At 48.3% G+C, this 25,061-nt stretch overlaps 9 protein-coding genes across 9 annotated transcripts; 4 read left to right on the plus strand and 5 right to left on the minus strand.

Moving 5' to 3' along the window:
• Positions 1–3,242: 3,242 nt before the first annotated feature.
• INS49_008213 (uncharacterized protein) lies at positions 3,243–3,842 on the plus strand (the record flags this gene model as incomplete). Its single annotated transcript, XM_043168958.1, has 2 exons — positions 3,243–3,416; positions 3,501–3,842. 2 exons carry the CDS (start codon positions 3,243–3,245, stop codon positions 3,840–3,842), a joined length of 516 nt encoding a protein of 171 aa, XP_043026638.1.
• A 2,131-nt stretch (positions 3,843–5,973) lies between these two features.
• On the plus strand, positions 5,974–6,753 carry INS49_008214 (uncharacterized protein; the record flags this gene model as incomplete). Its single annotated transcript, XM_043168959.1, has 1 exon — positions 5,974–6,753. The coding sequence occupies one exon, from the start codon at positions 5,974–5,976 to the stop codon at positions 6,751–6,753; it is 780 nt and encodes a 259-aa protein (XP_043026639.1).
• Positions 6,754–7,381: 628 nt separating this feature from the next.
• On the minus strand, positions 7,382–7,672 carry INS49_008215 (uncharacterized protein; the record flags this gene model as incomplete). The annotated part of the gene is made up of 1 exon (XM_043168960.1): positions 7,382–7,672. One exon carries the CDS (start codon positions 7,670–7,672, stop codon positions 7,382–7,384), a length of 291 nt encoding a protein of 96 aa, XP_043026640.1.
• Positions 7,673–8,165: 493 nt separating this feature from the next.
• On the minus strand, positions 8,166–8,978 carry INS49_008216 (uncharacterized protein; the record flags this gene model as incomplete). The annotated part of the gene is made up of 1 exon (XM_043168961.1): positions 8,166–8,978. One exon carries the CDS (start codon positions 8,976–8,978, stop codon positions 8,166–8,168), a length of 813 nt encoding a protein of 270 aa, XP_043026641.1.
• Positions 8,979–9,764: 786 nt separating this feature from the next.
• Positions 9,765–10,802, minus strand: INS49_008217 (uncharacterized protein; the record flags this gene model as incomplete). The annotated part of the gene is made up of 4 exons (XM_043168962.1): positions 9,765–10,075; positions 10,145–10,490; positions 10,586–10,695; positions 10,787–10,802. The coding sequence occupies 4 exons, from the start codon at positions 10,800–10,802 to the stop codon at positions 9,765–9,767; spliced, it is 783 nt and encodes a 260-aa protein (XP_043026642.1).
• Positions 10,803–11,586: 784 nt separating this feature from the next.
• Positions 11,587–12,234, minus strand: INS49_008218 (uncharacterized protein; the record flags this gene model as incomplete). The annotated part of the gene is made up of 1 exon (XM_043168963.1): positions 11,587–12,234. The coding sequence occupies one exon, from the start codon at positions 12,232–12,234 to the stop codon at positions 11,587–11,589; it is 648 nt and encodes a 215-aa protein (XP_043026643.1).
• A 1,564-nt stretch (positions 12,235–13,798) lies between these two features.
• INS49_008219 (uncharacterized protein) lies at positions 13,799–15,414 on the plus strand (the record flags this gene model as incomplete). Its single annotated transcript, XM_043168964.1, has 5 exons — positions 13,799–13,822; positions 13,912–13,926; positions 13,985–14,235; positions 14,477–15,284; positions 15,355–15,414. 5 exons carry the CDS (start codon positions 13,799–13,801, stop codon positions 15,412–15,414), a joined length of 1,158 nt encoding a protein of 385 aa, XP_043026644.1.
• A 2,489-nt stretch (positions 15,415–17,903) lies between these two features.
• On the plus strand, positions 17,904–19,740 carry INS49_008220 (uncharacterized protein; the record flags this gene model as incomplete). The annotated part of the gene is made up of 2 exons (XM_043168965.1): positions 17,904–18,317; positions 18,376–19,740. The coding sequence occupies 2 exons, from the start codon at positions 17,904–17,906 to the stop codon at positions 19,738–19,740; spliced, it is 1,779 nt and encodes a 592-aa protein (XP_043026645.1).
• Positions 19,741–20,635: 895 nt separating this feature from the next.
• Positions 20,636–21,378, minus strand: INS49_008221 (uncharacterized protein; the record flags this gene model as incomplete). Its single annotated transcript, XM_043168966.1, has 3 exons — positions 20,636–20,883; positions 20,986–21,153; positions 21,231–21,378. 3 exons carry the CDS (start codon positions 21,376–21,378, stop codon positions 20,636–20,638), a joined length of 564 nt encoding a protein of 187 aa, XP_043026646.1.
• Between the last annotated feature and the right edge of the window lie 3,683 nt (positions 21,379–25,061).

The following is a 25,061-nucleotide window of genomic DNA, read 5'->3' on the forward strand; positions in this document are numbered from 1 at the left end:
AAAAGCCTTTTAATTAGCTTTAAAGTAATTAAAAGTATATAAATTAACTATATTTATATAAACTATATTTAAATATATTTTAATATAAATATATCTTTTTAAGTTTTATTAAGTTTAATTAATAAGAAGAATTAATATTTTTAAATAATAATTTTACCTTAAGGATAATATAAAGTTAACTTCAAAGTAATAATAATTAAAACCTTATTTATATATTAATTTATATTATTATTATTTAAACTTTAATATATTAATAAAAATTAAAATATATTAAATTAATAAAAGCATGTATATTTTTTATTCTTAATATATTTAAGGAAAAAAGAAATTATATTATAATTTTAAGTTCTTTTAATTTATTAATACTTTCCTCCCCTTTTATTATACCCTTTTTATTAATATTAACCTATTTTAATTTATCTTAAGTTTTATTAAATATTTATTTAATTAAGAAGTAAAAGGAATTAAAGATTTAAAAATAAAGTTAAAGATAAAAATATTAATAAAGTTAAGTTAAAAGATTAAAAAAGAAAGAAAAGTTTAAAAAGTAAAATAAAAGCTAAAGTAATTATAAAATATAGCGTTAAAAGGGAATTTAAAATTATTTTTTAATTTAAATAATAATTAAAAATAATATTAACTTAAAATAATAATAAAGAATAATATTAAAAATAAATATAAAATTATTATAAAGTTATAATAATAATTTAAAATAATATTAAATATAAAATAAAGTATAATAAATATAAATTAAATTTAAAAATATAAATTATCTTTAAGATTTTAATTAAAGTTATAATAATTTTAATATATTTAAATATATATATAAATGTTTATATTTATATATAAGCAATAAATAATAATTAAAAAGATTAAAGAATTAAAAAATTAAATAATTAAAAGATTAAATAATTAAAAGATTAAATAATATAAGTATATAATATATAGCCCTTAATAATATATAAATATAAAATTTTTATTAAGACTTAATATAATAAATTATTAATATTATAATATTTAAATATAATTTTAAAAAAGCTTTTATATTATTTAATAAGTAATTTATTAAAAACTAAGTTTTATTAAAATAATTAATTTTAATATATATATAACTATAAAGAATATATTATATATTATATATTATATATTATATACTTTTTATATTTTAATAATTTTAAATTTAAGAAGAATTAATATAAAATATTAATAATTCCTTTTTTAAAAAATTTTTTTTTACTTTTTAAGCTACATTTATAAAGAAGCCAACTTTAATATATTTATTTAAAACTAACTTAATAAATAACTTAGCGTAAGTGGTAATTAACAGCACTTATATTTCCAGGGCTTTAAATTTAACTTACTAATAAATAAATTTAAAAAAAAAAGAATTTTAAAATATTGCTTAAACTTAAGATTATTAAGCATATTAATTTTAATTTAATTAAAAATAACCTAGTTATTTAAGAATATAAGATTAATATAAGTAATGCAATTATTATTAAGTATATTATAAATAATATAATTAATATAATTAATAAAAAGTATATAAATATAATTTTAATTTATTAATAATATAATTTTAATAAAAGATAGAAAGCTATCTTTAAGAAGCTTGCTAAGATAAATGGTAATAATATTTATATTTATATTAATACTTGCAATATAACTTTAAATAATGAGTTAAACCTAATATTAAAGGATTTGCATTACTTAATTAAAGTTTTAATTACATTTTATAAAATTAAGGTTAATAAGAAGTATAATGATTGCAAGAAATATAAGCTGGAGAATACTTTCTTTAAGGGATGCTTTATAATCTTTAGTATAAAGGAGTTGGGTTGCTTAGGATGCTATATAGCTTATAATAACTATAGTAAGAACTAAGATAATGCTAAAATAAATTTATTAATATAAATTAAAAATCAATACTAACAATTTAATAATAATTCTTTTTTTAATATTTAAATATGAAATAAGGTTAGTTGACATCCAAATATGAAATGAGGTTAGTTAATATTTAAATATCATATTTGGATGTTAAGTGAGGTATAGGGATTAAGGTCACTTGACTACGTCCCACTCCCCAACACGACATCCATCAACAGCCAGACTTTTTTTTTCTTGTTGTAGGGCAATGGCGTATGTTCGTACTTCGCCGGCGCATGTCATCTTCAAATCGCGGCCATGCGCCGACGGCAGTCATGATGGGAGAAGGGGGTTGCCGGAAAAGCGAACAGCCTCACACGTCGCAGCAGCCACCAAAAGCCCCACACCCCAAACAGCCCGGGAAGGCCAACCCTGCCGCTGTGAGTGGGTGAGCATGCTTCCACCCCGGCATCCTGGCAGAGATCACACATCAAGTGCGACACCAACGAGACGAGCGGCCAGCTCAGACGACCGCCGCTCGGCGCACCCGCCCTCGTCCCAACTACCAGACTGCCAACATCCCGCCAACATCAGGCCAAGATGTGCCTGCCGATCATTTGAGCTTGTCGGAGCTTGTCTGGTCTTGTCTTTTCTGGGCACCCGCCCTGTGGGAAACGGATCCTCATTGGATCCGTGGTACCGGTCGTCGATCTGCGAACACGCGAGAACACCACGGGCTCGCTTTCAACCGATCCCTTCATAGCATGCCCATGCAGCTCGTCCTGCCTCACCAGGTGCCCATCCCTACCGAGGGGTCCATCCCATCGTGTCTCGTCATGTAGCGCCTGCTGGACGGACCAGTCCCAGGGCATCACCATCGCACCACAATTGCCGATTTGGGACTGGCGAAGGTTCCCTCGTGTCTGTCGTGCTCGGTAACGACCCGGCTGCATTATCGCGGGTTTGTAAGGGTGGATGTCGGCAGCCTTGGCGATGTTTTCGACATGAGGCACAGGACAATTCCTGAAGGGCGTCTCTGCGCCCCCCTTCTCCCCTCCCCGCCCACCTCCCCTGGAACACCCCGGTGTCGAGCTCGGAAGAGTCTCATGAGTTTGAAGAACTAGCTCGCCAAGCCCGCATGGCTTTTTGACGACGGCGGTTGACAGGCTTCGCGAACAACTATAAGATCTTCGTCTCATCCGGCGGTACGACAGAAGATCTCATCCCCACAACTCACTCATCCAAACACCTTCCCAACCGTTCATCCCTTCTCCGTTCTTCAACACAGCTGCGCTGTTTAATTTTACCTGTTCGATATTCACTCGCTAATCGTCGTCTCTCGCAACACCAACCACCTTCTTTCACCACCAAACAAGATGTATATCAAGACTGCCATCCTCTTCCTCGCCGCCTCGGCCCTGTCCCTGCCCACCGCTCAGGATGGCCACCACAAGCGTGCCGCCGTTCTGACCAAGCAGAGCTACGCCGACTTCCAGGTCAGCGACGGAGTTGCTGGAAACGCACTCGCCGAGGTCCAGGCCAAGTTCCCTGTAAGTACAGCACCTACCGCGCGCACCTGGTCACTGCAACCGAAGACCCCAGACACGCAGCTGCTCACACTCTACCCTTTCTAGATCGACGAGAACGACCTGGCAAACGTCGACCCGGCCGACGCAGCCATCATCAAGGCCGCCAGGACGACCGCTGAGGACGCTGAGGTCGGCACGGGCGGTTTCAACGACGCGATCGCCGCCGCCAGTGGTGCCGATGCCGACGCCCTCCAGGTCGGCAAGATCAAGAACAAGGTCCTGAAGCTCAAGCTCGAGGTCCTCGACCTTTCGATCGACCAGGCCCAGAACGGCAAGGACAACGCCGACAAGATCGCCGCCGAGCAGAAGAAGCTCGACACCAACATCGCCACCGACAAGAAGTCCGCCGGCGACGCTAGCCAGTCGGTCAACTTCACCGGTAACTAGAGGGGCGGTTTGATGCGAACGAGTCTTGGCCTGCGGATGTGTTGACGACAATACTTTTCTTCGGCTCTTTTGGGATGCAGGAAATGGTTCTTCAGGATACATCCCCTTATGACTGAGTAATGATGATGGTTGAGGGTTTGATACTCTAAATAATGTGATCAATTCAAGCATACTTATGCTCCAAGTGTTTCACACTAGTGATTTTGGCGTCCATGCTGCTGTATTGCTGGAGACATATGTTAAATGATCCTGTGATATGTGTGCTCAGCGAAGTGATTAACGATGTGCCAACAATAAGGACAAGGTGAGAGTATCTAAGCCTTGTATCCTGCAAGTAATAACCTGATGTTTTAGAACTGAAACGGATTCTCCATATCTAAGGAAGATTGAGAGGAATTTGAGTGATAAGGACGCCCTTTTCTTGTACTAAACAGAGGAGTCTAGTGAAAGAATGCCGTGTAGATTCAACAACCTGTCTTTTTTTTAATTATCAGTTTTTCCAAAGCATATGAGAAAAAGTGAAGAAGAGAAGTGAGAAAGAGAAGCCAGAAGGAGAAGAGAAGAAAAGAATGAGATGGGATAAACATTCCATGTCCAAAAAAAAAAAAAAAGAAAAGAGCTTTCATGTATGGGTGTGTCTACCTTGTGGGAAATCTAGGTGTTGGTCAGTGTCGAGGATACAGTGCAGAGGCTGCAACGGCAGCACCCCACGGATGTTCAAGGTAACCAAGCTCACTGAACCCATCAAGAATATTTTTGATACAGAGAAAAACTCAACCGTATCTCCTTACTACGGTATGAAGTTTTGGCTAGACTGGGCATCAAAAGATCATGAGTGGCAGATCGGCTGCTACAAGGCCCAACGTGGGTAGAGTGGCCACTGCACAAGGCAACTGAAACGGTTCAGCATTTTGATCAAACTTGAAGAGGCTTGTGATCTATAAAATCTGGGAACTCACTGGTCGACGTCCCGTTCTCAATCCATTACCGATCAATTGCCCTGGAAATTCACTTGCACGATAGGCGCGAACTCCAAGTCCGGTCCTGGCAGCACTCGCTGCGGTTAAAGGCACGATTTTTGAGAATTGAATGAATGCAACCACACGGGATTGAATTTTGAATAATGATTTCTCATCAAATCTGTCTTTGCAGGAACTCAGCCTGCGACGACTCACAGGAGTGCTGCGCCGCACAATTGAAAGTGATCAGGACGGCTCCACACATGTATACATATAGTTACGCTGGGCTTGGGGGGGGGTTAGTACAAGGCGCCCCCGGCTAACCAGAAAAAACCGAGCCCCCAAAACACATGTATTTTGGGAAAGAGGGACTCTCCTTCACGCGCTTACTCAAGGCTGCAGTTTTGGTTGGCCCACTTCTATTTTGCAGTAGTCAATTGAACACGGTGCGGTGGCTCATGCTCGGTGCTACTGAGGAGCCTAAAACGGGCCGCCCCCATGGCCGTTCTTACGTTTGAAGGAGTCTCACGCCTCCTCCATTCATCCAAGCCTGAATCTTATGGCCAGGTTCAGTGTCAAGCCCGGCCTGATTGGACCGCTGCCAAGAAATAAGAACGGGTCTGGCTCCGGAGGGAGACTCCAAGAACTCCAATCATCTTGGGCGCCACCACAGCGGCGTCAAACCCCACGGGAGCAAAATGCGGCTGGATCGGATCTCGCCCGTCTCACCAGATCGCTGCTGGGTTGTCGAGCCAATGGGACTTGTCGATTCGCAGGTGTCACCTGTGACTGGTTTGACTTGGTATGGCCGCCTCGTCAACACCAAAACAGCAGCTTACTGCCTCGCGGTGGCGCATCTGGACCGCATCGTATCCCGCAGGATGGCTCGCGGTCAAGGCAAGCCCGCGGTGCTCCGAGGCGCTCAGCTCTCAGGAATATAAGAACGGCTTCACCTGTCCATCACACCACTCTCATCCCACTCTCATCATCACAGCATTCTTCTTCTACTTCCCCCATACTACTACTCATTCACTAATTTCACACGCCTGGCGCGTTTGCATCCATCGTTCTCCCACACTCACTTTGACTAGCAGACTTCTCAGTCCACCACTATCTTTACCACACCACCTTTGGATTCGTCCGGTACGACCATCTAACCACACTCTCTCAAGATGCTGTCCTCGATCCAGATCCTTGCCATCCTGGCCGCCGCCGCCTCCGCCCACATTGTCATCACCGACCCCGAGCCCTTCGCTGAGACCATCAACTCCCCCATCGGCGCCGACAACCCCTTCCCCTGCCAGGGCAGGTCCAGCAGCGGCACGGCCAAGCCGTTGGAGCTGGGCTCGTCCCCCAACCTCGCCTTCATGGGCTCCACCGTCCACGCCGGCGGCTCCTGCCAGGTCTCCCTGACCTACGACGAAGCCCCGACCAAGGAGTCGGCCTGGAAGGTCATCACCTCGTACGAGGGAGGCTGCCCCGCCCGCGGCCAGACGGGCAACCTGACCCCGGAGAGCGCCACCCTGCCCGTGCCCGACAAGTACAACTTCACCGTTCCCGCCGACATCCCCGCCGGCAAGGCCACGCTCGCCTGGACCTGGATGAACAAGTCCGGCGGCGTCCGCGAGTTCTACATGAACTGCGCCGCCGTCGAGCTCACCGGCACGGGAGGCGACGAGGCCGCCTTCAACGCCCTGCCAGACATGGCCGTCGCCAACGTCCCCGACGTCAACAGCTGCACCACCACCGAGGGAAGCGACTACACCTTCGAGAACCCCGGCTCCGTCGTCTTCCGTGAGGGCGACGGCCCCTTCGCTCCCCTGACCGGATCCAACTGCGTCGCCGGTGGCTCCTCCGGAACTAGCCCTGCTGGTGGCGCCTCCTCTTCCGCCGCTGCCGCCGCCCCCGCCGTCCGCCGGGGCTCCAACGGCAAGGTCGCCCGCACCTTCTAAGTACCTGCTGGCTCTTTAAGCGAGAGAGTCGCTTGTCGGTGAACCCGTGACTTCTGGTACCACATATGTTCAGCCTCAGATGGATATTTAAACCGATTCGGATCGGAGTCACGGGAGACAAAAGATATCAAGCGGCTTGCTCTAAATAGCACTGAACATTAGCTAAATGACAACTGAGACGCGCAGGCAACTGCGCAGGATATAATAATAACAAGATCTGCCACACAATATTCACCCTTCTGTGACAACGGTCCCATAATGTTCTGTGATCTGCGCCATTTGTGATGCCGGTGACCATTGCCATGCTCTCTGCACCGGTATGTTTCGGAATAATCTCGACTGGTGATCCAAGGACGGTCGCTGCGATGGGCCGCCGTGGCCTGCGTGTTGTTGACCATCAACCGGACCATCAGCCGCCAAGCCAATCCAGACGTTCCAGGACAGACAAAAGAGGCCCCAATGCAGATCCCGGCCGTCTCACGTGGGACAGGCCAGTATGATGAGCCCACAAGGCAAGCAGGGCTGCTGGCGTTCCTGGACAGGCACCCACAACCGAAACGAACAGCGGGCCGGCCCACAGGGCGCAGGGCGTTCATCATCACGAGATGCCAATTCGTTGCAGAGCGACCTACGGCCCTCCCTCGCCACTGTCCTCCCTACCGCGCGCCATGTAGAGCCTCTGGGCCTTCTCGCTCATCCCCTTCATCTTCTGGCCCTCGAGGCGCTCGAGCGAGTCCTCGATGAGCCCTATGTGGCCGCGCAGCGTCCCCTCGAGCCCGTCCATGCGGGCCTCGTGCTCGGCGTGCTCCTCGAGGTTCTTGGCGTGCAGCGACCTGAGGTAGAGCGTCGCCGCACCCAGGGCGGACAAGTTGGCGAGGCCGAGGAGGTTGGTCAGGGCCGGGGAGCGGAGGAGAGACATGGTTGGTGATCACGATGGGAGTTTTCTTCTTCTTCCTTGGTGGGTAAATACACTGGGTATATATAATTTTTTTTGTTTTTTTTGGGTTCTGAGGTGGTGCAGAGGGGGAGCTCCTCGCCTCTTCTGTTGTTTTACAATAGAGTAAGGTATAGTATAAGAGGGTTCAAGTTGCCGTGACGTTTGTGACCTGACGTCGGGATCCAGGGCAAGGGCAGACTAGGTTGCCTTGGCGCGCCCCAGACCCCGGCACAGTGGTGACGATGAGATCAACGACCTTGGGCAAAGGTCGGTCCCTGCGACGGCTTTGCTCCTTGCAAAACCTGCTGGGAAAGAGCAGGCTCTCCCGGTGAGCAGCCCCAATTTGACGCCGGTTTGAACCGCGTCTTCCTCCGCAGGCCCCGTCCATCTCCATCCCTCCTCCGGGAGACCCACAAGGTACGGGCCCCGATTTCCTTGAATTTCAACCCGGCACCGACTGACCGGGCGAACCAGCTCAGTAACCATCCCCGTCGTAGCGCTTCGCAGGCGCGGCGCTGTTGAGCTCCATGCCCTTGCTGCGCTCGTCCAGCTTCTTGACCACGGCGCCCAGCACGACCTTGAGCAGGTCATCCGTGGACAACGACCCCGGCTTGCCCGTCCACGTGGTGGTGTCGACGATGTCCCTGGTGTGAGCCTCCTTGTGGAGCTGGTCGTCCAGGTACTCGAAGGTCTGGGCGACCTCGAGGGTGGGCTTGCCGATCTGGAAGAGCTGGACGCCGACCTGGTGCTCGGGGACGCCCATCTCGTCCAGGCTCTTGGCGACGTGGACCAGCGGGGCCTTGATGTCGTCATCAAAGGCCCCCGCCGTGATGACGATCAGGTTGAGGGCGGCGCCCTCCTCGTCCTGCTTCAGCATGCCGTGGTACCAGTGGAACAGCTTGGTGAGGCGCGCGCCCATGTTGCACTTGCCGCTGGGCTTGACCCGGTCGAAGACGCCCGCCACCGTGTCGGCCGTGTTGCCGCCGATGCGGCGGTACCCGGACTTGCGGAAAGACATGCTCGACAGCAGGCCCTTGGGCCGGTGGTTCAGGAAGAACAGGTCGATCCCGTCCGGGTCGTACTTGGCGCATATGGGCGTGATGCGCTCCAGGAGCGCCTTGACGTCGGCCCAGTAGGGGCCCATCGCCGCAGAGTCGTCGACCAGGAAGATGGTGTCGAAGCACCGCAGGAATGACAGCGTCTCCCCCAGGTCGCCGATGTCGATGCCGGACCCGGCCTCGGTGTCGGGCGGGGCCTGGGCCACCGGCCAGGAATCAGAGCGGTCCATTGTCGGCTGTTTGTGGGGGGTCGGGAGGGCGAAATGGCTGTGGTGTCTTTGCTTTACTGCGCAGTTCCACAAAGATCTTTAGGGTGTGGAGGATGCTGGGGCCGGTAATGTGCTCAGGCTGAATATCAGATGTGAAGTCGGGCTGAACCCAGCTCACCAAGGGGCGGCAGGCGTGCCTTTAGGTTTTGTCGGCCACAGCGGTGAGCGCGGTGGATCTTCGCCGCAGCTGGGAGATCGCCCTCGCAGGCGCTAAGGCGGCCATTCGGATGGCCCGGCTTGGTGGCCATGCATTGTAAATTTGGCATGCTGTCAATTCATGACTGTTCGCTGCTCTCTCCTGATGCTTCATTTGCAATGCCTCTGTGGGGGGGGAGGCCAATGAGCGCGTGCGGTCTATAGGCGATGTCCACTTAAACAGATATGCCTAGGTACCATGGACTAAATTAGATCAAGTGTGCGGGCGAAGACGTCGAGCCCCTGAATAAGCCGCCCTCGGGTCCCCGGGCAGCCAATCTACTGCAGATCCCTGCAGCTGAGGCGCAGGCACGGGTTCCTGGTGATTTTATTCCACGAGGCTGGATGGGCACCATTATTCAATCTTGTACAGTATCAGACCCTATAGTGGTTCCCCCTGTGTACACGACCTCACTCCGTAACTCCTCTATGTATACCAACCAGGTAGATGCTGCTGCTTTCCAATGCCACTAGTTACTAAAGAGAAAATGTGCCCCGACCAGCCAGAGGCACCCCATCTGCCCACGTAGAAGCCCCACCCACCATCTTGTCTCAATTACTGAAGCTCGTCATCCTGCTCATCCGCCCTAGGAAGCGCCGTATCCTGTACTGTTTGGGCGGTTTCATGGGCGTCCGGAAGGATGCTGTGGACGAGGTGGATGGTCTCTCTGCCGCCTTGATGATGTGCCCAATGCCAGTGATCGCCTCGTCGACGCCGTGCTCCCCGCTCTTGGACGTGTCGACCTCGAAATAGGCACACTTCCACTCCTGAGCCACGGCCCGCCCTTTCTCCCTCACTGCTCTCAGCTCTGCCTCGGCGTTCTCGTTGAACGCCGTCGGTGAGAAGTCGCCCTCCTCAAGCTCTGCCATGAGGGATCCAGCAAGTCAGCAGTGCCCTGTTGTCGCAGGAGCGGACCTGTCTTGCAACTCACCCTGCGGAGGAGCCAGGTCTTCGTCCCTGTTCCCTATGAGGAACACGGGCACCGTCATCCCGGGCCTCTCATAGTCAGACATGGTGATGATGTTGTGGTGATTCCTAGCCGCACCCGCGACCTTGTCGCGCAGCTTCTGGGCGGTCTCAAGCGTCTTGGGTGAGTAGAGACTGAACACAAACGCAAAGGCGTCGGCGTACTCGACCTGGTACCTGAGCATCGCTGTGTCCGTCTCCGGGCCGAGCTCCAAGAGCTCGATGGCCGTGGCCGCGCCCGAGATGTCCATCAGCTTGCGGCAGCGCCCATCATTGTCTGCCGCGTTACCGGGATCATCGTTGGACACGAACTAGGGGACCGTATGTTAGTGAGGTTTAGGCTCAGCGGCAACGGGGCCCTGGGGATTAAAAAGGGCAGGATAAATAATTGGGGGGTGCACAGAACCTTCTGCAGGACCTTGGACCTCCCGGCATATTCGTCGTCATCCGCGCAGATCACGATGCTGTACTCGCCTGGCTCCGCGAATGTTGGAAGGTCAAGATACGTCTTGGATGCTGCGTGTCGCCAGTGTCAGGGTTTTTGCGTGTGGGCGGGTGCAGATCTCGACGGCAGGCCGTCGTGAAGTGAATTGAGGGGGGACTTTACCTTGAGAAAGTCTCATTGTGAGCAGCACACTATAAGGGTATATAGCACGAGCCCACCAACTCACGCGGGTGGTCCAGACGACCTTTTGACCGCTTGTCGCCCCGACGAAGAATGCAGCAGGAGGCCACAATTTCTCATGGCTTCCATTGGCCGTGACACGCGGCTCCTGCACGGTGGAGAGGCCCACAAAATGCCCTCAGGGGCCCCGAACTCAAATCAGGGGCAAGGGTTAGGGGACTGTCAGATTTCAGGGGCTCCAGAGGTCGACTCGGGCTGCTTGGGTGGTGTTTGTCAAGAAGGAACTCTGCGTGGCGCTCTGTATCTGACACATGGCAAGGGTCTCCGATATGAGGGTCTCAGAGCCTGCCTCCCGAGTCCCGGAGCTTCTGTGTCCGTCGTGACATTCGTTGATAAGTCAAAGTGACCGAATAATCTAAAAGAGTCCGTGGGTACTTGTGTTTCGCAGGAAATGGCATGAAGTTTTTTTTTGGTGAGTGGCCTAGCTGCTGTGATCTGAGGTACACACGCATGTCGCTGTGTAGCATGGGTCGGCAGCAGAACTTGGGGCAGCGCAGCACTGTGACACAAAGAAGACCAAGGCTTTGTTCTGCGAGTAACGCCCGTCATTGCATCTCACCATAGAGACTTGGAGTTTTAGTACCACAGAAAGACCGTCCAACTCAGCTTCAGAAACTGAAGCATGGCCACTGGAAAGAGGATGTTGTACAACGTCCATGACAAATGGCCCTCCCCCTTCTCAAGCCCTTTGGGTCTCGAAATTATTCGTTCGAAATCTCACATCAACCGCTCATGCAGTCAGATATCCCCTTGCAGAGCCACCGGAGCTCGAGACTGAAATGCACCATCTTCCATATCTCCAAGTCCCTGAGCACAGGGTATCCAGTCTTTACCTTGCCCACCCAATTGCGATGGATTGCGGACTGCAGGTCGCCGAGGATGATCTGCCTCAAGAACAACGCAGTCTTGTCAAAATTGACCGCCTCCGCCGGGAACCGCTCACTCGCCTGGCACGTCAAGCCTCCGTAGCAATCAGTCATTCTCTCGGAAAGGGTCGTTCGGTCAGCACGAGACAGCTCTGCCCATCCGTCGAAGCCGATCCCGTCCGGCCTGGTGAGGACAAGCTGCCTCAGGCTGGTGCAGGTGGTGAGGAATGTCATGAATCTGTCGAGGCGCGTGCTGTGCCAATCCTGCTGGACCCCTACTCCTGGTCCGCGCATGAGGACGGACCAAGTTTGGCAGAACTCGCTGTCGAAAGCCAGTCGGTGAATGAGCCTGTTCCAGCCACCCTTGAACTCGAGGCGTACCTCCGGGGGCAGCTTGAGGCCCACGAAGGCCTGGCGGAGGAAGTCTGTCACTATGTAGATCAGGTCATGTCGAAACTGAAGCGTAGCCCACCGCCCTCGAGGGTGTCGGGAAAGCGTCTGCATAACTCAGCCCGAGACTCAACGCATGTTGCGAGCAGGATCTTCTGGGAGTGGACTCGCTCTCCGAGACTTTGGACTTGAAACTTGTGGTGTGCCGGCCTGAGTGCAAGCCGAAGAGTTCTGCGGCCGTCTTGGTCGTCGGTTCTGTCAAAGAGGACAGAAGTGCAGTAGACCAGGTAGAGACCGTGTGCCCCCATGAGCTCCCCCCAGATCTGGCAGCGCAGTTCTGGTGGGAGGTCTGGGAACTTGGTAAAGCTGCCCTCTTTGCAATCCATTCCAAAAATGAGGAGAATTTCGCCCGACTATCCTTCAGTGCCGATTCAAGACCTAGAATGGGTGTTAGATCGCAATCGATGCAAGAGGATGGTGTACACAACGTGGTTCGTTGACCTTAGATGGTGAGGTGAGTTGGCCGGTATAACGCAAGTCGGGACAGATCTTGAACTGGATGGAGAGCAGTAAACTGTCAAGAGCAAGACGGGAGAGAGAGGCGTGCCTTGACACACGAGCGCGGCTTCAAAAGACTCACTCAGCAAGACCTACGTCCCAAGTCACCACCAGCGGGTCGCCGCCGCCGCAACGCTAGACGTACGATGGGAAGCCAAAGGGCGAAATGGTCTGCATCTCAGCCCTCCTCGCGCTCATCAAAGGCCCTCCAAGGAGACATCTTAAGTGAGCCAAGTGATTCTACAACCTCCGTCCCTAGGACCGGTTGCGTATCAGTTCAGCCAACCGACACGTTAGCTGGTAGCGCAGCATAGCGCAGGACAAGCGATAGACGAGCGAGCGATTCAAGCATATCACCTCGAGGGTAAACAAGAGGATATCAATCACATCATCAGATGATTTTTATCGTTATCATCCGCGCCGGAGCATCGGAGTGAGGCTTAAGTCCATGGTTCCACAAGGGAAAAAAAGAACGGTGTACCATAATAGACTGGCTTTTGCCGTCTTAATCTTGCGGAGAAAAATTGCGCCCCAGGACATCCGCAGGCCTGTCTTTGTTATTACCAAGCGAAGCTCATCTGCTGGGACGGGCAGCAGAAGTCACAGCTAGCTCAGAACGCCGACTTCCCGAATGCCGTACCAGCTTGGCATGTCCCGGGGCGAAAGCTACCCCGCCATCTATCATACGTCACAGGCAGGTCTCGCCGAAAGTTGCGCAGGTCAAGCACGGACAGGGCGGGCAACGGACAGGGCGGGCAACGGGCAGCTCGATGCCATTGGATCCCTGGGAGGGCAAAACGGTAATCGCAACCAATGCTTCGTTGGCGGTTGAAGATTTGCTGGTGCGGGGCTGGGAGGGAGTTCTCGATGGCATTGCGAGGTCTGCCGTGCAGAAGTGGCAGATACGGTAGACGGATTTAAGCTGCTATGTAGTACGGAGCCCCACCCTCACAGCGCGAACGGTGGTCATAGACCCGTGATCATGCCGACATCGTATCTTGGCCTGACACACTACTAGATAAAACAAAAGCCTACTCCTCCTTTTGCTTTAGCCTTTTTTTCTCCCTCATTTCCCCTATTCACTCCTCCGCCAAACAGACGCTTCTCACCACAAATCAAGATGCCCGCCGATACCGTTGGAAAGGTGAGCAACCATGACCTCGGAGGACTCCGCGGGGCTCTGGGTGGGAGCAACCGCTTAGACTGAAACGCATGCTAACAATTGACCTCTAGACCATCACCTGCAAGGTCGGTAGCCCTCGAACGAGACGCGACAGAGTCGTGGCTTCATACTGACAATTCGCAGGCCGCCGTCGCCTGGGAAGCCGGCAAGGACCTCTCCATCGAAGACATCGAAGTTCTGCCCCCAAGAGCCCACGAGGTCCGCATTGAGGTCTACTACACCGGAGTCTGCCACACAGATGCCTACACTCTGTCCGGCAAGGACCCCGAGGGAGCCTTCCCCATCGTCCTGGGTCATGAGGGTGCTGGTGTTGTCGAGTCCGTAGGCGAGGGCGTCACCAACGTGAAGCCTGGCGACCACGTCGTCGCTCTTTAGTAAGCATCCCCCGGTGCCTGTTGTGCTGTCTTTTCACCATCGCCTCACAATCTTTGGCCTCGACCCCCGCCGGAGCCCCGGTCGACACCTGGCGCCCGAGCTCCTTGGTTCGTTTGGAGGCGGAAAGTGGGGACGCGGTCCTGGCCGGCCAGCTCGGGCAGTTTCGGCGTTCCACTTCGGCTTGGCAGCCTGCACCATGACTGATACCCGGGAACCTGGGCTAACACGGCGGGAAAATAGCACACCCGAGTGCAAGGAGTGCAAGTTCTGCAAGAGCGGGAAGACAAACCTGTGCGGCAAGATCCGAGCAACCCAGGGCAAGGGTGTCATGCCCGATGGCACGTCCCGCTTCAGGGCCAAGGGCAAGGACCTGCTGCACTTCATGGGCACATCGACCTTCTCCCAATATACCGTCGTGGCCGACATCTCGGTTGTTGCCATTGCCCAGGAGAAGGCCCCGATGGACCGCACGTGTCTGCTGGGCTGCGGCATCACCACTGGTTACGGCGCTGCGACAATCACGGCCGGCAAGGGTGGTGTTGAGAAGGGCGCTACTGTGGCCATCTTCGGCGCGGGCTGTGTCGGTCTCTCCGTCATCCAGGGTGCCGTGAAGAACCAAGCCTCCAAGATTATTGTGGTGGACGTGAACGATGCCAAGCAGGACTGGGCCAAGAAGTTTGGCGCCACCGACTTTGTGAACCCAACGAAGCTGAACGGCCAGACGATCCAGGACAAGCTGATCGAGCTGACGGACGGCGGCTGCGACTACACCTTCGACTGCACCGGTAATGTCGGTGTCATGCGTGCTGCCCTTGAGGCATGCCACAAGGGCTGGGGTGAGAGCATCATCATTGGTGTCGCCGCCGCTGGCCAGGAGATCTCAACACGTCCCTTCCAGCTGGTCACCGGCCGTGTGTGGAAGGGTTGCGCCTTTGGCGGTGTCAAGGGCCGCAGCCAGCTTCCTGGTCTCGTCCAGGACTACCTCGACGGCAACCTGAAGGTCGACGAGTTCATCACCCACCGCCAGCCATTGACAAACATCAACCAGGTAAGTGGCGTAGCGCCAGACTGTTTGTTGTCTTCGTTGGTGATACAATACTGACCAATTTCCTGTACAGGCCTTCAACGACATGAAGGCGGGCGATTGCATCCGCTGTGTGGTCAACCTGAGGGAGTAGGGGGAGTCTGCTTGATTGAAAAGTGTTCAGCATTGTCAAAAGTCTGGGATGTGGGAGCGAGAGGGTTTGGGCGGGTGTGGTTGGGGCGTTGTGGTGTAGGTAAGGGTGTGTTGGTGTGATATGTGGTTGTTGAGTCGACCAAAAGAAATCAAAAGAAAGTCACTTGTATTGCGTTCCAGTAGCAATGGTGATCCTGCGAGTGCAAGCGTAGGGCGTCTTCGCCGTGTCACATTCGTCTGCGAGGACGGTTGGTAAGTCTACGTCCGTATTATCTCTCCCAACCTCATACCATATCCTCGGCTACATGCTCAATGACCTCTTGGCAGGTACCATGTTGGCTCTTGCCACGACCATATTGGTACTTTCGACACTTCCAATTTGATGAAGCATAACTATGCAGTAAGTACGTACCCTGCAACAGATTCAGAAGTCGCTCTTTCTCTTTTGGGCCTCAACTATCCTTGGCTTTCCAATCTTGTCCGGCGTGGTGCCTGATATTTCTGCACGACATCCTCGGTCAAGGGCCCGTTACCCTCACAGAGGGTCTCACATGCCTTTTCGGAACCTGACCTGGTGTTACAGGGCGCTGGAATGGAGCTCATTGACACCCGTGACCACTACATTTCGACACACTCTTACAATGCACAGCCCAGCCTCACGGCTCTTGATTTGTACTCTTGATTTGTAAATTTCATTTCCAACGGCCTGGTTTCCTCTACCGTAAGCCAATGAAGGTTGCTGCGCACAAAACCGAAGTGGCTCAGCGACTTGACATGTGAGCCAGAGGTGCAGAGCTGAATCAAGGGCACAGGGCCAGTTAGATCGTTGAATCGTCCGGCAATGAGGCGCCCCCTGCTGAGTCTTGACTCGCCGTTGCTCCAAAAACAGTGTTGTGATTGGAGAATGGGGGGAAAGCACTATTGCCACATGCTGTGTCTGCTGATGCCAGGCATGTCGAGGTCTAAGACTCACAGCAGTGTGTGTACATGTATGTGTGCTCGTATTCTGCCCGTACCCACCGCGACCGGTCGGGCCTCCTGTTACTGGTGGCTCCGAGGTACGGAGTGGGCCGCTTCTTTTTTTGCCCGTGTAGGCGTGCCTCGTGTGTTCCCACTTACTTGTTGAGACGGTCCTGTTAAACCAAGCTCATTCGCTTGGTGATCTTGGATACCTGCCATGCCAATTTGACGGGTTGCCTCTGCGGCTGAGAGGAGTCCACTTGTCTGCCATGCGACATCACGTTACGGGCGGCAGACTGTTGATCGGTAATTCTTGCGGTCCCACGGGACGGACGCTTGACCCTGTTCAGCAAGGCGCCGATTCGCGATCGCAGGCGGCGTGGGACGCCAGGGATGGCCGAAAGCCCTGACGACAGCCTGGTGACTGCTCAATATTGGCGGCGACAAGAGATGTGCCAAGATCAGTGCCTGCCAATGCGGTCTGCAATGTGCCTACCTAGGTATGCAGGATGCATGTGCAGCAGGCGAGGCAGTTAAGCTTCCGTTCGCCACAGTCAAGCTTCCCCGCCCAGTCGGTCCGTCCAAACTCTGTGCATCCTCGCCAGGCAACCTGGGCGGATGCCGGCCACACCCACAGGCACAGCTCCAGGCAGGTCGTCGGAACGGTCGGGGCTGCATTTGGAGACGGGCTGGTGAAAAAGAAAAAAAATCGGCCGGGCTAGCCAAAATGCTAACCCAAGATGCACTGAGACAACGGGACAGATCCTGAAAGGATGGCTCCTGGTCTGGACGATCAGGGCGACATTGGGTAAGACCAACGAAGGAGGTGGCCTTGTTGGTGTGCGCATCTAATCTTATCAGATCACTGGCGCCGGACTGGACTGGCAGACTGGCCACTGACCTTTCTGGCTTATAGGCTGTGATCTGATAATTCGGCTTCGGCGAACGTCCAGTCGCTCACTCATTGGGCCAGGCCGTCGACACCTCTTCCCAGCTCCTGCACCGGGGGGTGGGGAGCGTTGCAAGCCCATGACCTGGCCGTGACCGACCGCCATGACTGGCATGACTGCGCGGCATGACTGCGCGGCATGGTAGCATACCGTATCCTGGACCCCCGCGGTCCATCACTAGCCGGGTAAAAACTCAGACGGTCTCTGTCCAGAGATGGACGGGATTTTATGTGGGAGAGCAAGCGTGGAGTCCAATACAAGTACTGCGTACCCCCCTCCCTTGTCGTGAAGTCACGCCAGGACTCGCCAGGACTCGCGGCTCTCGTTTTCTCTCTTTTTCCCGTCAAACAGACCTCCCAGCCTCCTCCTGAGTGTTTTTTGTGTCTGATGGCCCAATTGAAAACGGCCATTTGAAGACTGAGGTGAGAAAATGCTTCACACACGCCCCCATGTTCATAATTCGGTATATCTATCTACTGTGAAGATGTCTTGAGATGGCAGGGGCTCATACTACGCACCCCGGTCTGGACTTCACTGACTCGGACATCAGCACGTTCGAGATCGCAGAAAACTGCCCACCATGGGGTTCCTCGATAAGTTCAAGCCGTCTCACGACACAAATGCCGCCGCGTCAACCGAGCACGAGAGATCACCAACGGGCGACGTCAAAAACGAGCACGATGTGGAGCAGCCTAACGTCCCCGAGCCCGACATCAACTCGTCTTCGCGGGCCAGTCTAGAGGAGATCAACGAGAAGCAGATCCAGGCCGACCCTGACCATGTCACCGCCAATGCAGCCCTAGGTGTGCAAAAGGCTGAGGCTGCCGCTTTGGTCTGGCCCAAATGGGCTCTGTACGCCACCTATGGCTGGATATGGGTGTGCTTCTTCATGCTTGCACTCCAGCAGGGCACCACCAGCATATTCAACCTGAACGCCTACGCCAATTTCACGGCGGCGCCGCAGATCGAGACCGCCAACATTCTGGCCACCATCGTCGGCGGTGTCATCAAGCTCCCTCGCCAAGCTGCTCAACATTTGGGGCCGTGCCGAGGGCTTCTTCTTCTTCGTCTGCGTCTACCTGGTCGGCATGATTATCATTGCCACCAGCAATGGCCCCGACTCGTATGCTGCTGGATACGTCATCTACTGGGTTGGCTACGATGCCATCTACCTGATCTTGGACGTCTTTGTCGCGGATACCTCTGGCCTGCGGAATCGTGCCTTTGCCTTCGCCTTCGTCGGCACTCCCTTCATCTGCACCGCCTTCACCGCGCCGCTGGCCGCCCAGAGTTTCCTGAATCACACCACCTGGCGCTGGGGCTACGGCGCATTCACCATTGTCATGTTCTTCGTCTTCACGCCCCTGGCCCTCGTCTTCAAGTTCTACTCGCTCAAGGCCGAGAAGCTGGGCCTCTTCAAGCGCGAGAAGAGTGGTCGCGGCTTTGCTCAATCTTTCATCCACTACTGCCACGAGTTTGACGTTGTTGGCTGTGCGATTCTCATGGCCGCCTTCATTCTCTTCTTGCTGCCCTTCTCCCTGGAGCAGTACGGCTATGCAGGCTACAGCTCGGCAAAGTTCATTGCGATGATCGTTATTGGTGCTTGTCTGTTCCCCGTCTTCTACATTTGGGAGCGGTACTTTGCCCGTCACCACTTCATCAGATGGGAGCTGTTCAGGAGCCGCACGGTGACTGGTGCCTGCTGCCTGTCCGCCATCCTGTACTTCAGCTTCTACTCGTGGGATCTGTACTACCAGTACTTCGTCATGGTCGTATACGACCTCGATGTTGCCATGGCCGGCTACATGGCCCAGATCTACAACGTCGGGTCCACATTCTGGGGTGTCGTCTTCGGTATCTGGGTGCGACAGACCAGGCACTTCAAGTACACCGCTCTATTCTTCGGCCTGCCGCTGATGATGCTTGGGGCTGGCCTCATGATCCACTTCCGTGGCGCCGACCAGGGCATTGGGTACTTGGTCATGTGCCAGATCTTCATCGCATTTGCTGGTGGCACACTCGTCATTAGCCAGGACATGGCTGTGATGGCAGCCTCCGACCGCGACGGCGTGCCCATGATGCTGTCCCTGATCGGCCTCGCCTCCAACATCGGGGGCGCCATCGGCTTCGCTGTGACGGGAGCCATCTACAACAACACCTTCCCACAGGCGCTGCTCAGGGCGCTGCCCGCCGAGGCCAAGGCCGACTACCTGACCATCTTCAACGGCGGGTATCTCGTGCAGCTGACCTACCCTGTTGGTGGCGCTATTCGCACAGCTATAGATGAGGCCTGGGGGTACTACCAAAAGCAAAGCTGCATCGCCGCCACTGCCATCCTGGTTCTCGCGATCCCTAGCATTGCTGTCTGGAAGAACTACAACGTCGACAAGAAGCAGAACAAGGGTGTGCTGATTTAAGCGAGCTACCCACGGGAATTGTATGGAACAGAGCTGGATCTCCCGGTCGGTGTTCTTGTCGAAAATAAGTAATTCTCTTTGAGTGTGTTTGTCAGAAGACCCCGCAGCCATGGCCACATTCGCCACGCAAAATGCTCTTCATGTAATGAGGGCATGTAATAGACTACATAATGATGCTATCGGGCGTTATCCACCTTTGCGAATACCACTTCTCAATGTCAAGTCACCCATACTGTAAACAGGCAAAGTAATATCAGGATTTATGTCCGACGCTCGTCATTTCACTTTTGAACGTCCATCGTGTATCATCCTGGGGCAAGGTGCTCTCGGGCCGCCTCGGCTGAACCCAATTTCCAGTGTAGATATCTAATCACCAGACGACGGAGCTCCAGGTGATGTCTTCTTCTTTTCCCTTTCCTCTCGATAGCCATGCTCCGTGTAATCTCCGAAGTCCCAACGCCACTTCACTGTCCATGAATCTAGACCTTGAACAATCAGCCACACGAGACTTCTGAGGTCACTACGATGATAGCAATCACCTGCGCTGGTACCTAGGAGACCTGTCTGCAACTATCTTCACAACTCGAAGTACAGTTCAAGGTATGGTGTTGGAAAGAGGAAAATATTGCTGATGACCATCTCTGGCGCGATTTGGAACGGCCAAATAGCTTCAACAATGTTTCAGTTTCGTAAGAGTGGCATCGTTTTTTCTCTAGGAGTGTGCTGTCTAAGAGACAAATCACAAAAGCGAGTGATATCCTACCAGCCCGACAATTTCTTCACATGTCTTCGAAAGGAAATGTGCATCTAAAACCTTTCTAAGCACAAAAAACAGATCCGAGACCGAAGTTCAAATTGTTGCCGATCCAAACCAGCAATTCAGGACCAGAGTCAGTCAGCACGTCTCAACCTCGACCGGCTCGATCTTCCCGGTGAAAGTATCCAGCTTGAACCCAAGAACGTTCACACCAGCGAGTGGCTTTGCGCTTCTCAGCAGGCGGACATCGTCCCTAATGGACTCCTCTAGCTCGTCGGGCGAGAACAGCCCGTAGTCGATCTCCTCGGCCGCGCGCTTCGCCTCCGGGCCTTCCGGCGCTACGGTGTCGACAATCTCCTTCTTCGTCGCGTGCATGGCGCCACAATCTGTGCATACAAGCTTTGTGAGTCACAAGATCCCATTTCGAAGTTTCGGTTGGATGCAGCAAGGGGGTGGGGGTGGGTTGGGGGGCCGGTTATGCCGCTTACCCGTGTGGTGGATGACAGCGACATTCTTGAGGCCAGCCAGACCGCGCAATAGGGTAAAGCTGCGGATCGCGTCGTCCGTGGCGCGGCCTCCGGCATTCCGAAACACCGGGCCGTCGAATTCGGGGCCGAAGAAGGTCTCCGGGACACACCGGGGGTCGAGGCAGGTCACTGAGTTGGGCAATTCGGGCGGTCAGACGACTACCTGGACTCACACAAGGTAAGGGATTTTCGGGCCAGTGACTTACGGACTAGGGTTGTCTTGCCGCTTTCTTTGGCCAGCACCCGGCGCTGATCCATGTGCCATGGCTGGGGCAGGGAGGGGAACACTTCAGTGGCGAAGGTTTTGTTGCCCTCGAGCCACTTGGGGATGTTACCCGGGTAGGAGGAAGACATTGTGGTGAATTATGCGGGATGGGATTCAGGTTAGCTTCTGTCCAAGAGGAGGCTTCTTTCTGTGTCTTTCGATTCCGTGCATAGATTGAAATTGTTGGTTACTTTATCTCAGTCTTATACATTCTCACATCGTTCAACAAATTGTTTTGTCAGGCCGTATTTGAAATTATGGATTAGTCGTTGTTCGGCGATCTGATGAGTGATCCGGGCTTTACAACCAAGCTTCATTGGACAAAACCTGCAAGCTATCTTTGAGTCACCACAATTGTGTCACTAAAGCGATGGCAAAGTCTGTAAGCCGCTAGCTTCTAAACGGAGCTCATTTGAGGCCACTGAAGGCGCAATCCTTTCAATGTGGGGTCCAGCCAGTCAGGCCCATCACGCGAGGCAAAGCTAGACCACTGGCATATTTCGCATTACGAAAAAGGAAAAAAAAAAAAAAAAAAAACTTGAGCTTCTTGATTCTTGGACAGTCATTCAACCGCATTGTGTGCTCCCAGTAATTAACGAACATGCGTCAGGATGTCACAAGCAGGCCTCGTCAGGGTTCCAGTTGTACACGCCGTGAATGTTCAGCTGCCAGGGTGTCTCACCGACCATATCGTGTCATTTATTTTGAAAGATCTCTTCGACCTATATAAAAAGGAGCATTTCATCTCCGACGCCTTTGATTTGTCGGTCTGACACACACTGCTTTCAAATACGAACAAACGTAGCCAACCAACGTACCTAAAGCTGAATGCAACACATAATGTCAACTCGGATATTGCTGTGCCTGAAAGCCATAAAAACAAGATGAACTCTGATAAACACGTAAGCCTTCGAGGGGGTGGTGGGACGTCGAGCCGGCACAGTCCAACTTGCTGCTCAGAGTGCTGTCCCGAATGCAACCCCGTAGATGGCTATTATTGTACTGAGGGAAGATGCGGTTGTCCCAAGAGGAGAGACTGTATATCATGTACTCGCCGGCGGGGATGGGAGTATGTAGACGGACCTGATGCTAGTGGCTATCTTTGGGGAGGACCAAGCGGCTTATATTAGACTGTAAACCTTCTGGAGTGAGCTGATTACTCTCACGGCTCAATTTTACTTAGGTAGTTTTGCTCAGCGAAATTGATTGTGTTGTTTTTATCATGACATACTTGACCTGTTTTAACCATGGTTTACCACTGCCTGCTATGAACTGCTGTTTTTATGCGCATTTAATTTTCTATCCCTCAAGTTCGCTGTCATCGGATCGGGGCACCCTCACATTTAATGAAGCAATTAAGCAAACGATAGTTGATTATGGTTATTAAGGAGAGAAATCTCCCCGCTATTAAATGCTTAGAAGGAGCCTATTTATAAATTAGCGCTAGCATATAAATATACAACCCTTGCATCTTTTAATACACCCCCCATTGCAAGTATCATTATCTTAATGATAATAAAAAATATTTTATTTCAATAGCTAAAAATATAATTTAAATATTTCATTATAATTTATATTAAGATTATTATATAAACATTATTTAATATTTATATATTTTGCTTGCATTATTTTTAATTAACTATTTAAATACCCTTTTAATAATATAAACCTTATATTTATCTTAATTTTAATTTTATATAAGCCTCTTTAAAAATAAGGCAAGGCAATGCTTTTATATAAATATTAATAAGATTATCTTTAAATATAACGTAATAAATATTATATATTTCTTTAATTCCTTTATAAATAAAGTAATAATAAATAATAATATATTTTAATTAAGCGTTAACTTTATAATTTTAAATAAGGTTTAATATTAGCTAATTATTAATATATAAAATAAGTAAATATTTAATATACTTAATGTTTAAATCTTTTAATATTTAAATTATTTAATAAAGATATAATAATATTAATAAATATATTATATATTTTGCCTTATAAATAAATTTTATAATAATAAATTAGCATTTTAATAATTAAGTAATTAAATTGCTATTAAGAAGTTATATATATTTATTAAATGCTTTTAAATTATTTAAATTAATATTATAAGAAGTATTAGCATATATATTAAGTATAATAAATTAAAATAATAATATTTATTTTAAAAAGCATAAAGTATAGTTTAATATATGCTAAATATATTAAAGCATCTTTTTTATAATATTTAAATAATGAATTGTAAGCTTTGCATTAAATATTAAGAGTATTATATATGAAAACGTAAAATTAAGTTTTGTTTTAATAATAAGAAAATTAATAGATTTAGTAAGTAATTAATATATTATTACGTTTATTATAATATTATTAGATTCCTTTTATCGCGGAAATAAATTTAAATTTATAAAAGTTTATCTTTAATTATAATTAAATATATTAAAGCGTTTTAAAATCTATTAAGTATATCCCTTTTAAGAAATATAAATCTTATTATTAATTTATATAATTTCTAATTTAAGCAGGTATTTATAAAAATTAAAATCCTTATACTTAAAACATTGTATAAACTTAGTGTGAAATTTATTAACTTAAAAGGAATTCTTGGTAATAAGAATATTATTAATATAAATAATAATAATAATTTGGTTTTTAATGAAAATGTAAGGGTTAAATATTATCTTTATTAAATATTTAATTAATTCCTTTTTAAGAGTATTAAATTATTTATGGCTTAATTATTTAAGTTTATATAAAGCATTAAGAAGTTTTAAAATAATTTGCTAATTATTAAATAATATTTAATATCCTTATGATAGTTATATATAAATATTATATTTTAAATAATTATGTAAGTATGCTATTTTAATATTAAATTATTAAAGCTATTAGCTTATTATAATGATAATGATAATAATTAGTTTTAAATTATTATAATACATTATAAGGCTATAAATATTATTATAATTTATATTATAAATTTATATATATTTATAAGTAATAAGTTAAGCTTTATAATAAATAAGTTTATTAAAAGCATTGAAGTTATTTATATATACTTAGTAAGGATTAATAATATATTAGTTTATAATAACAGGCACTTTAATTTATATACTTATATTTAAGAGTAATTTAAGTTCCCTTTTAATAATTTATTATTAAGCATTCCTTTTATTGCTTTTTATAGCTTATATATATATATTAAGAATATTATTAATATTTGCTGCATTAATAAGCAATGCTTAAGTAAAGATTTAATTAAGGTAGTTAGTATTAATTAATATTAATTAAGCAGGATTTAGCATAAAATTTGCATTAATTAGTGCTAAGTCATTAAAATTTTTAAAATATTTTATAATAATATTTGCATTTTTTTTTGCTTTTCATAAAGGCTAAATCTATTGTTTTTAAGAATTATATAACTATATAGGTCCTATGAGTTTAAGTAATTTGTTTATAAGTTTATTTATAGGTTTTGCATTATTAATAAGTTTTATTAGCTAAGATATTAATAATACCTTTATTTTAAGTAATATGTTTTTATTTAATTAATTAATTATTTATATAATCTTTATTATTAAATTAAATTAAGTAATATAACTTAATATTATAATTATAATAACTTTTTAAAGTAATATAAATAAATAAAAGATAGTTTTATTTTTAACTTTAAATCTTATAAAATATATCTTTTTAGCTTTATTTAATAATTTTATTCTTAATTTATAAGCTTTAATAAGGATATAAAGGTATATAAGGTAAAAATATAATT

Source organism: Diaporthe citri, assembly GCF_014595645.1.
Source record: "Diaporthe citri strain NFHF-8-4 chromosome Unknown scaffold_3, whole genome shotgun sequence".
NCBI classification, from domain to species: Eukaryota; Fungi; Ascomycota; class Sordariomycetes; order Diaporthales; family Diaporthaceae; genus Diaporthe; species Diaporthe citri.